General features: G+C 38.6%; 1 protein-coding gene across 1 annotated transcript in view; it reads right to left on the bottom strand.

Annotated features, from left to right (window-relative positions):
* Nucleotides 1-8,678, bottom strand: part of DAB2IP (DAB2 interacting protein) — a 203,659-nt gene extending 194,981 nt beyond the window's left edge. Inside the window, exon 1 of the mRNA XM_026860151.1 lies at nucleotides 8,189-8,678. Coding sequence (XP_026715952.1) covers nucleotides 8,189-8,246 — 58 coding nt within the window. The 5' untranslated portion in view covers nucleotides 8,247-8,678. The remainder of the gene's footprint in view (nucleotides 1-8,188) is intronic.
* Between the last annotated feature and the right edge of the window lie 4,590 nt (nucleotides 8,679-13,268).

Here is a 13,268-nt window from a genome sequence, read left to right on the forward strand (position 1 = left end):
TCTTACTTTCTACTTTCAAAACATCAAGCATCAGGATTTCTCCAGCTTGGATAAACGGCAGGACCTACATTCAGAAGCATCAATTTGCTACATAAGCCATGCTGTGCCCACCCAATGGTTAAGCAAACAAACCCACACATACAGCTACAGGACAAAGAACAATGGCTTGTGTTATTACATCTGCCACAGCTGCCTACCAACTTCCCAGCTACATCTAGAGAAGTATTTAAAGGTGTAAAACCAAACTAGAAGCATATCTAGATTGGGTAAGAAAACAAACATTTCTTGAAACTTCATTTTGGCAGACATTTTCTGCTCACTGCATTAAGCTCTATAGCAGCCAAAATCATTGACTACTGACTCACTTAGCGAGGCATCTGGTAGGCCTCCGAGCCCGTATCAGCAGCAGCAGTGCTTTGCAATTAAATCTTTTACATATGCTAGCTCCTTGGAGATGCTCAGAGAGGAAGCACATCTAAATGTAAACATTATTACCATAATGCTCTAACTGACATGATAACCCATGTATGCACTGAGAAACCTCCTGGGCAAACATCCTGAGCAGACATACTAAGGAGTATTACAGTGAAGTGGCTGAAGGTAAACAGCTATTTCTTCTTTACATCCCTCGTGTACGGTACATTTGTTAGACGCGGATGTAAAGCGTCAGCGGTTGTCAATCTTTCTGGGCATCACCAGAAGAGGAAGCTGCTGTCCAACATCTTAGCAATTACATGTATGTTATCACAATAACCCTTGGTTAAGGTCTCAGAAAAAAACATTTATCGAACCTTCGTCAAAATGTGGGTCTCAGCTGTCAATAAGGACCGACAATTTCTTCTGTAGCTTCTTCAGTTTCTGTTACCTATGACCAGAACCTGATGAATTTAAAAGTTTCTGACCTATGAATACCTTGATAAAACAGATGCATGCTTTTAACTCCTCGTCATCTCTACTCCCATGAAATCCTTTGTCCCCTATTTTTCAAATCAGACACATGAACAAAACATTTTAAACCTCTTGTCTTCACTATTCCTGCAACATCATGCTGAGGCATTTTGCTATGTAGCATCCTCACACACCTGATGCACCTCACTAATATTAACAACTACTTTTAGATACCAAGTCCTGGCTGGACAGATTTCAGTCGTCACAGAAGAAACATTACTAGAGTACAGTCTTCAGTTCCAGTTAAATATATTGAATTCACCTCTCCAATAGTAGGCTGTTGATGTAGAAAGTTCTGAAAGAGACTTCTGGTAATGTTGTATTTTCAAGAGAGAACTGGGAGGTTGCTCCACAACACTGTGCTTTGAAGTTGCTCTCTTTTAGAAAAAAAATAAGAGGCCTTGAACATGCTTGACTATGAAAGGGCCCTCTTCTTTTTTACCAAAGAAGGAAGACACTACTTGGACTGTTTCCAGTACCTCCAAGTATGGATGGTTACATCCTACTCATCTCGTGTTCCTTCACGGCTTCATATAGCTGGTTCTACCTTACCGTGCGCTCATAATCTGGTGGGGTGCCTGTTTATTGATTGGCTCTACTACAGATTTCAGTAGAGAGAGAAAGGAAAAGACTGCATGCAACAGTTGTTCATCATTCAGCTACAAACTTGGAGATTGTAGAATGTGTTCTACTAATCATTATATAGTAATCTTCTTAATCCTACATCTCCTATTGCCCTGGAGCTTTCTGCCTTTTTGATACTGTTGGACATTTTATTAAAGCTATATTGGATCTCTCTGTTTCACCTTAGTGTAAATTATAATTAAATTACCAGATAGTGCTTGTATTTATTTTTAAATCTTTCCCTTTGTTGCCAGAAAGTTTTGGTGACAATAGAGAAAACCGATTACATCTCCCCACTTACTTTAAACTCTGTGACGTTTGTTCTACTTGCCACACAGTCACTGACAGTTCGGGCAGATTATTTATGATCTTTTTTTGAACAATGATCATTACACATACCTGGATCATGTCTTTGGAGTAAGTCCAATACTGATCATGTCACTTGTAGGAACCTCAGAAAATAATATGGAACAGCGGCGTAATGTTACTTGCAGGGTCAATCTGTCACTATTTCAGATGTTTGCCAATAAATAACGCCCTCAGGTAGGACATTTTATCTGATTTTGTCACCAGTATTTCTTATGTGTAGATATCCCGCTTTGGTTTTGCCCACCAAGATTTAGAACATTTTTCCCAGAAATATGTATAGCTGTTTCAGACTTACCTTTAAGTACAACACATCCTTCCAATGAATAAAAGTTAGTACCCGAATACAGCATAGGTTAAATGAAGAAAACTACAGCAAAATATAAAGGGTTGCCACCCAAAATATGCCTACCACTTTTATGCACAATTCATCAGGAAATCAGTCTGCATTTATCTTCTCTAGGTATTACACTGCCATGTGTCTTCTTCTTTTTGACTTTTTCTACCATCAAGCACATGGTTTTTTACCTCTTTTTTTGCCAGAAGCCAAAAGATAGACATGGTATAAGAACTATAACCAAGAGAAGAATGAAGCACAACTGTCCCAACACTCCGTAGTCCTCTGCTAGCTCAGCCTTGAAAGCTGAAATTCACTAAGAAAATGTAAGATTTAAAAAAAAATTGTTCAAGAGACATTGCTTTTCTAATGGAATATCATGAAATAACACACACTTAAATAATCTGGTTACTCACAGATGTCTAGGATAAATATTTCTAGTTAATATACACTTTGTTTCTTTAATGTATTTAACCCAAAGAGTTCTTTGCAAACAATATAAATGTTGGCTGAGGTAAGCAGAGAAAGAGCAATTTTTGAAGGATCTGCGCCACAGGCCACAGTACAGCACTATTTAATCACGTAATGATAGTTTAATATGTTTAATTGCCAGCCTACTCATTACCATTTTTCTTCAGTCCTTCAGTAGACAATAATGGGAAATTAACTTTTAAAAACTACTACCATTTAAAACTACTACTCATTACTTTCCAACATTCACTCTATACAGAAATCAAGTTTTCAGACTTAATAGGGCAGGACAGTACCATGGATAAGAAATGCAAAAGTTCACCCATGGTTTTGTGCAGCTTTTGTAAGATGGCTGCTCCTAGACAAAACTCCCCCTTTTCTCTCACATAAGGAAAAGGATCAGTGCTCTGCCTTTCAAAGACCCGAGCAAGCTGTTTGCAATTTGTGCAAGCCTACCAAAAAAAAAAAAAAAAAAAAAAAAAAAAAAGCCAATATACTATGACCCATGCCCATTAGAAAGACAGCAAAAATGAACTAACTTTAATGTCGCACAAAAATGTATAGTGTGCTATATTAAGACTATTATAATTATTTTCTACTGGTTCTCTGTATTACTTCATATCTTCTTCAGCTCTCCCACTTTCCCTACATTTAATGTGTTTATGACTGACAACTGTGTCAACCTAATTTATTCTATAAAAACTTCAAGCAGGTACTCTTTTCTTCTATACCTCTTTCTGTGTCTCATACTTTTTCAGCATTGAAATCAAACCTTGCTTACCAGTCTAATCACACAGCATCTTTATTTTCTCTCCTTACTTCCTCAGATACAAATGGTCAGTAATATTAACTTTGCTTCCTCAGATAGCATGCCAAAATGGCAACACCTATAAGAAATATTTAACATTTAATTTCCAGGCAAGGTACAATATTAAACCACAAAACACAAAATCTATTAAAATAGATTCCTGACCAAGTCTCCACACACTTAGGGAATTCATATCAGGGAAAAGATTTGTTCCAGAACAAGGTATCTGAATTACAACTGTAAAATGTAACTCAGTTGTTGGTAGGTAAGTGGGAGTTTACTTTTCAAAACAGAACTGCATGGCATCTTCAGTACTACTTCTATTTAGAAAGTAGGTGCTTCAGAGTACCGCACTGAAAATTAGTGTTGTTATCTTATTTTCCTTTTTTTTCTTATTAGCATATGCCTAAAACAAAGTTCTGGAAAAGAAATGACAAATCCGCTCCCCTGTTACCAGCCTCTGCCTCACTGTTCAGCAACAGAAATTCGTCCTGCATGGGTAATTCCTGGTTCACAGCCTTTTCTGTGGAACTTTCAAAAAGACACTTCAAAAGATTTTGCTATTTTTCATCCTATTTTTAGTTTAATCTTTGTTCTAAGATCGTCATATTATCTCTAAAAGAAGATAATATAAGGTTAAGAATACATATATATTGCCCATACAGTGAAAGTAAATGTCAGGTATGAGAAAGTGAAGAGCCTGGAGTGGTGATGAGCCTTTGGCTGTCTGCTGAGACACTGGGTGAGATGTCCCAAACTGCATCACCTCCAAAGCCAGGTCAGCAGCAATGTTCAGGGCCTTTTCCTGCTCTACGGCAGGTCTACCCCGTCTCTCTGAATACAACACCTCAGCCTTCACCTGCAGCAGCCATAATTTGTTGGTCTTGGGTTCCCGCACAACCCTGCTAACAAACTTCATATCTAATCTACAAAAAATTCTAGTTTCCCAATTCTTGCTTCCATTTTTTTCCCTACCAAGTGTGATTCTGAATGCACATCAAGGTGTCACTGAGGCTAGGATTTCATTACTGCCCTAGAACACCGCTTGAAGAATCTGAATTACTAACAGCAGACAAAGTTCAAGCCTGGCTGTCATCCATGTAATTCACCTGGTTGAATGTGTATGTCAGAGACTGAAAAAAAATATGCTATAATTATTGTATTATTAAAGCACAGTGGTTTCATTTCTTTGCGGTACAGAATCTGCATCTGTGATTCACAGTTATTGTGTAGGGAATATGATTCCACTAAAACCAGCAGCTGGGATTTGGTCTACAAAGTTGTTCAAAAACTACACTAAACATACCGTGTCTCTAAAAGATCAACAACTAATGCACAAAGAAATACTGCCAGGACACACAAAAGAATATATACTTAAAGGTGGTAGCAGTGTTCACTATAGCTATATAAACTGCGATGTGAGCAATTAGAAAACGCAATGAATGCACAATTCATAGATATTTTGTACTCGAGTTTATACACAAATACAACATCTTATAAATCTTCACTGGCTTGCAAAAAGCTGCTGAGTTGCCTTCTATTCTTGTAGCTGCAAGTGGCTATATAGTACAAAAGAGAAATCTGTAGCTCTGATATGTCATCCCTCTGAAATGGGTAATTTAGGGTTATGGTTTCAGAATCAGCACATTCTTCAGCACTTTTCTTCCAAGATTTTTTTTTTTTTTTAAAAGAATCAAGTAAAACCATGCCAGTACATTAAAAAGAACACATCAAAATTCAGAACTGTGAGCTATCATAAAATCACAATAATTTTTCTTTATATTCCTGCATTTCAGGGAATGGAAAGAAAATATCGGAGAGGAGGAGAAAGGAATGTTTTAATGATTTTTAAAATCTTTACAAGAATCTGTAGCTTCATGTGAGCCTTTATCCTGGGCACACATGGAGAAAAGTTACAGAACTTCCTTCTCCTTTCCCAAACGTCAAAATGGATAGCAAGCTATCAAGCTTGTGTTCAACAGTGCAAGCACTACAGCTCAATGAAGAATCCTAGAGAAAAATCCAATAACCATTTCACCCACAGGTTATGATTTTATTCCAGGGTCTATTACGTCAAGGCAACTAACGCAATTTAAATCTCATTTCAGGCACCCGAATAAACGAGTGGCCCTTCCCTGTTTCAGTTACAAGCAATAATAAATCTATGAGCTATCTCCACAAAAAGCTGGCAACCTAATCCGATTAGGAAAAAAAAAAAAGCTGTGCTGAGGAATGAGACAGCTTCTCAGTCTTGAATATTCCACTAATGTCCTTCTAGCTGATTTCATACATCTCTGTAAGCAAATGAAAGGGCTGCAGGAGGCAAAAAGAGCAACTCTACATTATTGCCACATGTTCTTCCAAACAGCTTTTACTGTCATTAATGATTGGGCTGGCCGTAAGCAATTAAGAATGAACTGACACTGATGGTTAACCACTGAAGGTAGATGGTTAACCAATATGGATTACCAGGTAGATCCAAAATTACGTAACGCTTTTCATTCTGCTAACAGAAAAATGAATTTGACTGGACATTCTTGGTGGTGAAAAGGCACTTCTACAGTAAGCACAGAAGTTTCAAGTTCTGGTCCCTTCCCAAGGCATTACTGTTTGTCACATGAACAATACAGTATGATAAACACCACAGTTATCACTGTGTTCACAGCAGCTCACTGGCTGTTTGATAATAAAATGGACAAATGGGCTGCTTCAAGAATGATAGCTACAAGAAAACATTCTCAAAGGGGAAAATCTTTCTTAACAGCACTCTGCTGGCATATTTTTGAGAACTTTCTATCTACTGAATTCATGCAAAATAATACGTGCTGTATCATAATAGATTAACCCTCCAGTCCTGCATATTGCTGCTGCAGCCCCAGCAGCACCCGGCAGCTGACCTTCTGATCAAGAAATGGTTCAACCTATTTGTTTTACCATGGGATAGTTTAAATCAAAGCAATTACAAAAAACTCTAAAAGGAAGATGGGGATTTACGTAGTTAGGAAGGGGAAGGTTCTTTTGGGATACTTGGTACCGCGAGTGCTTATTTACTTCTCATTTCCCAGTTCACGAACATTTCCAGTGTCTGCCTACTTATTCAAATATCTTGTAGGAAAACAAGTTTCTACACAATGTGACAGAATGCACTTTACATGTCTGTAAGGAGAAGAATGAGAAACCTCTGTATCTTAACACATGTATTCTAAATTTAGCAAGCCATTATAATATATTCAAGAAACCGAAGTTAAACTTCTATTTCTCACAGACACTCTGTGACTCCTAAAGTCCCAATTCTAATGTTGGGACAGACAAGAATACTTGTTTATATGTTTGTTAACATCAGCCCAAACTATGCATGCACTTCTCTGATACTCCTAAAACTTCCTGCTGTAAAGAAGAAAATAAGATTTAATTCTATGTCCCATTGGTCTAAGAGGAGGTAGAAGACATGAGAGGTAGGTGCTGTTCTTCTAGAGAGAAATCAATATAACATGTGAAAGACAATAGAAAAATGAAAATTAAAAAAAAAAAAAAAAAAAGTGATCCTCGCGTCTTAATCTTTTCATGTAAATGCCATTTGAAACAACACTGAAATCTGTCCTTGATTATTTTATACAATTCAACTTCACCATGGCACAGAGCCCAAAGAAAAGCAGTGCTGCCCACTTATATATGCCCAGTCAACTGTTCACATAGTTTAAATGTTACTTCATTCCTTTAACCACATTCCTTCCACAGAGTTTTTTAGGTCTGCTGTGATATTAACACTGCAGTTATGTCGTACTTGAAGCTCTAGGTTATCAGCAGAGAATATGCTGTGGGAAACACATAACTAGTTCTTCAACAATATATAAGTAGAAAGTGGAATTCTTTGTGGATTGCAAACTGTATCCAGAATAGTATCAAATAAAGAGCTGAGAATCAATTTATCCTAAAAATCACCATCTTAAATTGTTTGTATAAATGTAAACAATTTGTTGTCCTCAATGCAGTCAATTCACTCTACTAACAGAGAAATAAGACTCCAATTGCAAACAACTTTTTCCCCCAGTTTATGCTTTTTTGTATGCCTTCCAATAGACTAGATACCAGAACATCAGCATGTGGAATGCTATAAATCCAGGGAATAGCTGCAGTTTTAACCATGGACTTTAATTCCAGGGTGAATTTATGCGGTCCCTAGCTAAATATATCTTTCTAAGTAAATTACTCATGCAACTGCCTGTAGGAAAGCTTTCTGCAGATAAAGAAACTGTTTCCAAATGCTACGTTTGACAGCACATACGGCATAAAGTTACATTCTTTTCTCACTGGCAAAAAAGACCCCCAAACTGATTAATGTAGAATGCATAGGTTCCTCTTCTCTCTGCAAAGACTGTCCAGGAGATAGGTTAATTCTGCTCCTTGCAATACACTGTATGTATCAGCCTACTATATGTTTATGTCCAAACCCTGTAAACAGAGTGATTTCTAAGACACTGTGAAGCACATTACCACATTCATTTCTACTTATCCATGCAGAAGACAGTAAAAACACATGCCTAACCCTGTGCCTTTAGTAGGATGTGTAACTCAGACACTCTTTCACTATCCTTTTTCTCCTCTCTTTTTTTTTTATGTTTGCTACTTCTTACCATTGGAGTTGTCCTGGTCCAAAGGATTATCTGGTTCCATTACTTCAAATAAAAGCATCCAACATGCAGTTCTCCATGCAGCAGAGGCATAAAAACACAGCAGTTGCCTAAGCTGATTCACCTGATTTATGAATTAGTGCTGCATCCATAAGAGGCTGTGTTTCTTCTTTTGTATTACATCTGGCTCCTTTTCCAACTAGATGGCTGGGTATTACAGCATGCAGGCCTTTTTCCAGCATCCTCTTAATGCATTATATTTAAAGTAGCAGCAACCTTTTTCTCCCATCCCCCAGACTAAGTTACAGCAGTAACTAGGCTGAGCTGGCAGAGAGCGGAGCTCATTCAGAACAGGACCTGCCAGCGTTCTCCGATTCGTGTTGCTGCATAAAGAAAATGATTGATACAATAAAAAGTAAGTGGGGTTTGACACAGTACAGTATGCACTGCAGAAAATCGCACCAAAACCAGCAAAGGTCTTGAGGGTTTGGGGAATGCCTCGTTGAAGCCACCAGTGCGCGTACCCCCTCACACACAAACACGAATTATGTCCTGTTCCCTCCTCCTTCTCCCCCCTGCTACAATCTTTTATAACCCTGGATCTCCTCCAGCAATAGTCTGTTCCTTTACTCAGTTTATAATAAACTCTGCCATTCCCTTGTGTCCCTAGGGCTGTCTTGGAAAGGAAAGAGGCTGTTTGCAGAATGAATAGACCCGCCGGTGCCTAACAGGGAGGCAACTCAATGACTCCGCACTGGGCAGTTGTAACTTGCTGCAGCAACAGCCTTCTGCTGGAGACCTCGTCCTACATTTACCTCCTCTGCCGAGCCAGGAGCTGCTGCTAAGTTGGCGTTTTAAAAAAGCCTTCTGCAAATGAGCTGGAGGGGCAAGCATCAGCTTTGCTAGACTCGTATGGTAAATCATACCAGAGTCTGCAGCATCTCTCTACAGAGACAGTTGTAGCTGACAGTTAGATCACAGTATCAGAAGTCAGGTCACCTTCATTCTGCTACTGGGTCTGCCACTAACTCCCCGAGACCTCACATAATTCATAACTCTTCTTTTTGCCTCAATTTTCTATGATATTGACATTGAAATATCTCTTATCTCACAGGAATACAGCTGAAACTTCCCAGCTTTACATGCTTTGAACTTCATGGATAAATGATATGGTTCAAGGACTGAGGAAGACCTTATTACCTAGCTGAGGAATAAAAATTTTCTTTTCTCTGAACACATGCCCACAGAATAACAGAAAAAAATAACAATGTGTAACTATAAACCAAGATGCGTCTCTGAAAGTTAAATTCGTATTGCCATTACAACAATCCTGAAACAATTCTCCAAATCCAAACTTTCCGGATCAATTTGAATTTGAACCTATGATTCAATCTCCTTCTTTAATACTCCAGCTAAGGCATTAAAACATATCTTGCTGAAAAAGTACATTTTTGTCTGAATCTAAGGCAAGGACCACTCTAAACATCTACAACATATTTAGTGCATTTTGGGTTTGTCATAGCTGATGACACAGGATTCTGAGGCAGGCAGGAGTTTCTATTTTGGTGCTCCTGGGTAATGCTTCTGCCTTACTAGCTCACTCTTTACAGAGTCATGTAACTAGTGCTTTAGAGCTGACTATTCATGCCTGGTGCTACAAGCTGTAGGTGGACAAATGAATGGCTGGCTGAAGGGAGAAAAACATGCAGCTCTGTATGCAGAAATTAACCTAGCAGGTTGATGACTCTACTGTAATTGTACCTTGCAAAAACATTTTAGTACTGTTCCTGAGGATTATGCCATATTAATAGAAGAAAAACTCATTTCCATCTATTTGTTTTAAGTATTGCACAGTATATAGCCTCTATTAAATAATGTTCTGAGATCTCTGCCTTGGTCTAAATTACAGTGCTGCAAACCCTATATTCTCTCTCCTCGCACCCTACGCTCCCTATGTTCTTTACAACTTCACTACTTCTCCCACTCGCTGACAAAACAAAAAACCTCCCTCTTTCCACCTTCCCCACAAAACCACCTACTCTCTGACTGCAGGAACATGGCACTCTGCCTGTTAACAGTCCTCCACCTGTTTTGGGTCATGTATACAGTCTAGGAGTTAGTATATGATAGAAAAAAGTGTGTTAACTCTTGACTGACACATATTACATCCCTCCAGTCTGATCTAACAAAAGCTGACAGTAATAGCTATAGAAGGGATTTAGAGAAGTTTTGGGAGTGAGGAGTCTTTAACAGATACCAGCTGTCTATTCTGTATCCTAGGATGTGGAGATACACAAACAGGCACACACAGAGTGAGTCAGTAACAGCCTACCTCCATCACAGAGGACTAGAAATGCCTGCAGAAACATGATTGTCAATGTAAAGGAATATATAGTTCTGTAATGAACATCTGAATCAAGACAAAATACATAAAGAAAAACTGTTTGTATTCTTCTCTGAAACAGATGCTGCATATACATACCTTCCACAGACAATTTAGTGCCAGAAAAGAATAAACACCTGTGAAATCCTTCCCTGTGGAGAGTCAGGAATAATCCTGGAATGCTACAGAATAGCCAAGATCAAGAAATCAAGATAGGAAAGTGAACACATAGTAGTTATTTGGACCTCAGTGACTTTATACGACAACTGATTGGATTTTAATGTCATCCAAATGATTTGCTCATCTGTAGTTACAGCCCTAGTAAAAATTAATCCTTAATGTGCAAGTCAGAATGATGTCAATATTTTGGCTAAGACAGTATTCACAACTTCTAACAATTGAGCAATTGTCATACCTTCTTTGTTTGAGCACAGCTCATGCAGTTAGGAAAAGTAGCTCATGCAATGATTTTAAAAAGAAAGGGACAGTTGGAAGACCAGGGCTTTGGTCACTAGGGATTTTAATTGCTCAGGCACTGAATGGAAAATTGCAGGAGTGCAGAGGGAAATGATTTTCAGAAAAAATGGCCTGAAATGGTCAGAGGCTATGCTAGACCAAATCCTAGGAAATGAGCCAAGCACACTGAACTAATGAGTGTGGAAAGAGAAGTCTAGCTAGCATATTCTCCGGAATACCTATGAGGTTAAGTAGAACACAAAATTTAGAGTTTTGGAAAGCTTACTCTTCAAGGAAGGAATTTTGAAATGGTTGGAAGGAAGTGGAAATTAAACGTACTCAGTTTCTAATCAGAGCATCTCCGCATGCCCCTACATGGCTAGTTTTGAGAAAAAATATAAAGTTGTATCTAATTGCCTAATGTATGTATGATGTTCACCATCATTTATATACCAGACTGCAGTTGTGCTCCGTATGTAAGACTTTACTTTGGAGGAATTGATAGCTATGACTTCCTAACTCCTGTTTCTTTTCATAAAAGATGGGAATCGTAGCTCACGCTGGCCTTTATTTCACACTGTAACATGAAATCGTAAACAAGAGAGATGGCACTTGCTTTTAGCTTGCTGTAAAACTTCAGGCAAAATTACCTTACCTCTCCTTTATCAGCTACGCAGATCTGCACTGAACCCGTTTGTTATTCTATATCATAAAGTAATTTAAGTTTCAGATTAAGCAATATAGTCTAAGTTTGAAGTAATATGCACGTGGTGATATAACTGGATTTATTTCCAGGTGAGGATTTGCTTCATAGGTCTGTTTGGACCAGGTTTTGCTACTTGATGTATAGTGGCAATGGATTACAGTCAACAGAGACTATGAAAAGACTACTTTCTTTTCTGCCAGGTGTTTAAGGATCTACAGGAAAAGTAGAAATACTTGTATGTATAAACAAGCACAGTCGAACAAACGTTTTGAAAACCATATTCCATTCTTCAAAATAATGTTCTATTCATCCAGAAGGAAGTGTTGGTATAATTACTATGTCGTTCCTGGTAACACATCATTCTGCTATCGTAATGCTTATCTCTTACAGCCTAAGAATGTCGCCAAAGTATATCGCAAGCATCAATTAGGCCTTACTCACACCAAATAAACACTACCATTTCCATATTGCAACAAGAGACACAGAAGCACAGAGCTGCAGGACACCTTCTTTGCAATCATGAACGTGACTTAGTTTGACAGTTACAAAAACTTGAAGAGCTTTAAATAGTTAAAGCTCCAATAGCCCTAAAATGAGTCTTTTCCAGTATAAGCAGGTAAAAAAAGTTCAGCAATTACATTTTAGTTGCTAATATCCTTGCAAAAATGATTCCTGGGGATCTATTCTCAGCAGGCCCCCTCAGCAGTGTCACACTATGTGAGAAGACCAGGTTGGAGATGGAAAGGTCTCCATTATTTAAAATAAGGAGAAAACATTTTAGGCTGCATACCTACAGAAATGAGTGAGAAGAAGTTCAGTTGCTTTTACCCTTGAGAAACGGAAGAGTGGTATATTATTTTGCCCGCTGTTTGACGCAGTCGTTGTTAGCCAGTGTAAAAGATCAGCATGATGCCACAGCTGCCCGCCACCACACAGTCCTTCTTTGAAACATAAATTCATACGTAGGAGGGAGCAATGAATGCCTGCAAGTTGAAAAGCCAGTGAAGCACAGACCTGCTTAACAAAACAGTTTGCCAAGGTTACTGGGGGTGTTGTCAAAGCCTCCTCTTTTGTGAGGGCTGAATAACAATTCATACCAAGTAACCAGCTTCAGTTTCTTTGGCTTTACCTGGCAAGTTTTCAAAGTCACTGCTCATGGCTGGGTCTGTTCCCATTGAAATGCAGCTTATCTTGCCCTGGACAGCAAGCACAGGGATCGTCCTACTCCAAAAGTTCATGCCAAAGCCCTATTGTGCTGGTTTTCTGCTTGAACTGAACTACATCTATCATAAATGTGCTTGAATATGACACAAGCACAAACTGAAAAATAATGCATCCTTGGATACTTCATATTGGTAGGAAGAATGTCCCAGCCTCGGCAGAAATGGATGGAAATGTAACCATTTAATTTAATAAATTCAGATATAACTGGGATCTTCAGGAAGCCCCCCAGTTGCAGAGCAGCCCCGGTTACTGAGACTCTATCGGTGCAAACGCTCCTGCTAGCAAGCACAAGGCTGGTTAAGAGAAGACTATCA

Source organism: Athene cunicularia (genome assembly GCF_003259725.1).
Source record: "Athene cunicularia isolate RWA chromosome 17 unlocalized genomic scaffold, athCun1 chr17_part1, whole genome shotgun sequence".
In the NCBI taxonomy this organism is placed as follows: Eukaryota; Metazoa; Chordata; class Aves; order Strigiformes; family Strigidae; genus Athene; species Athene cunicularia.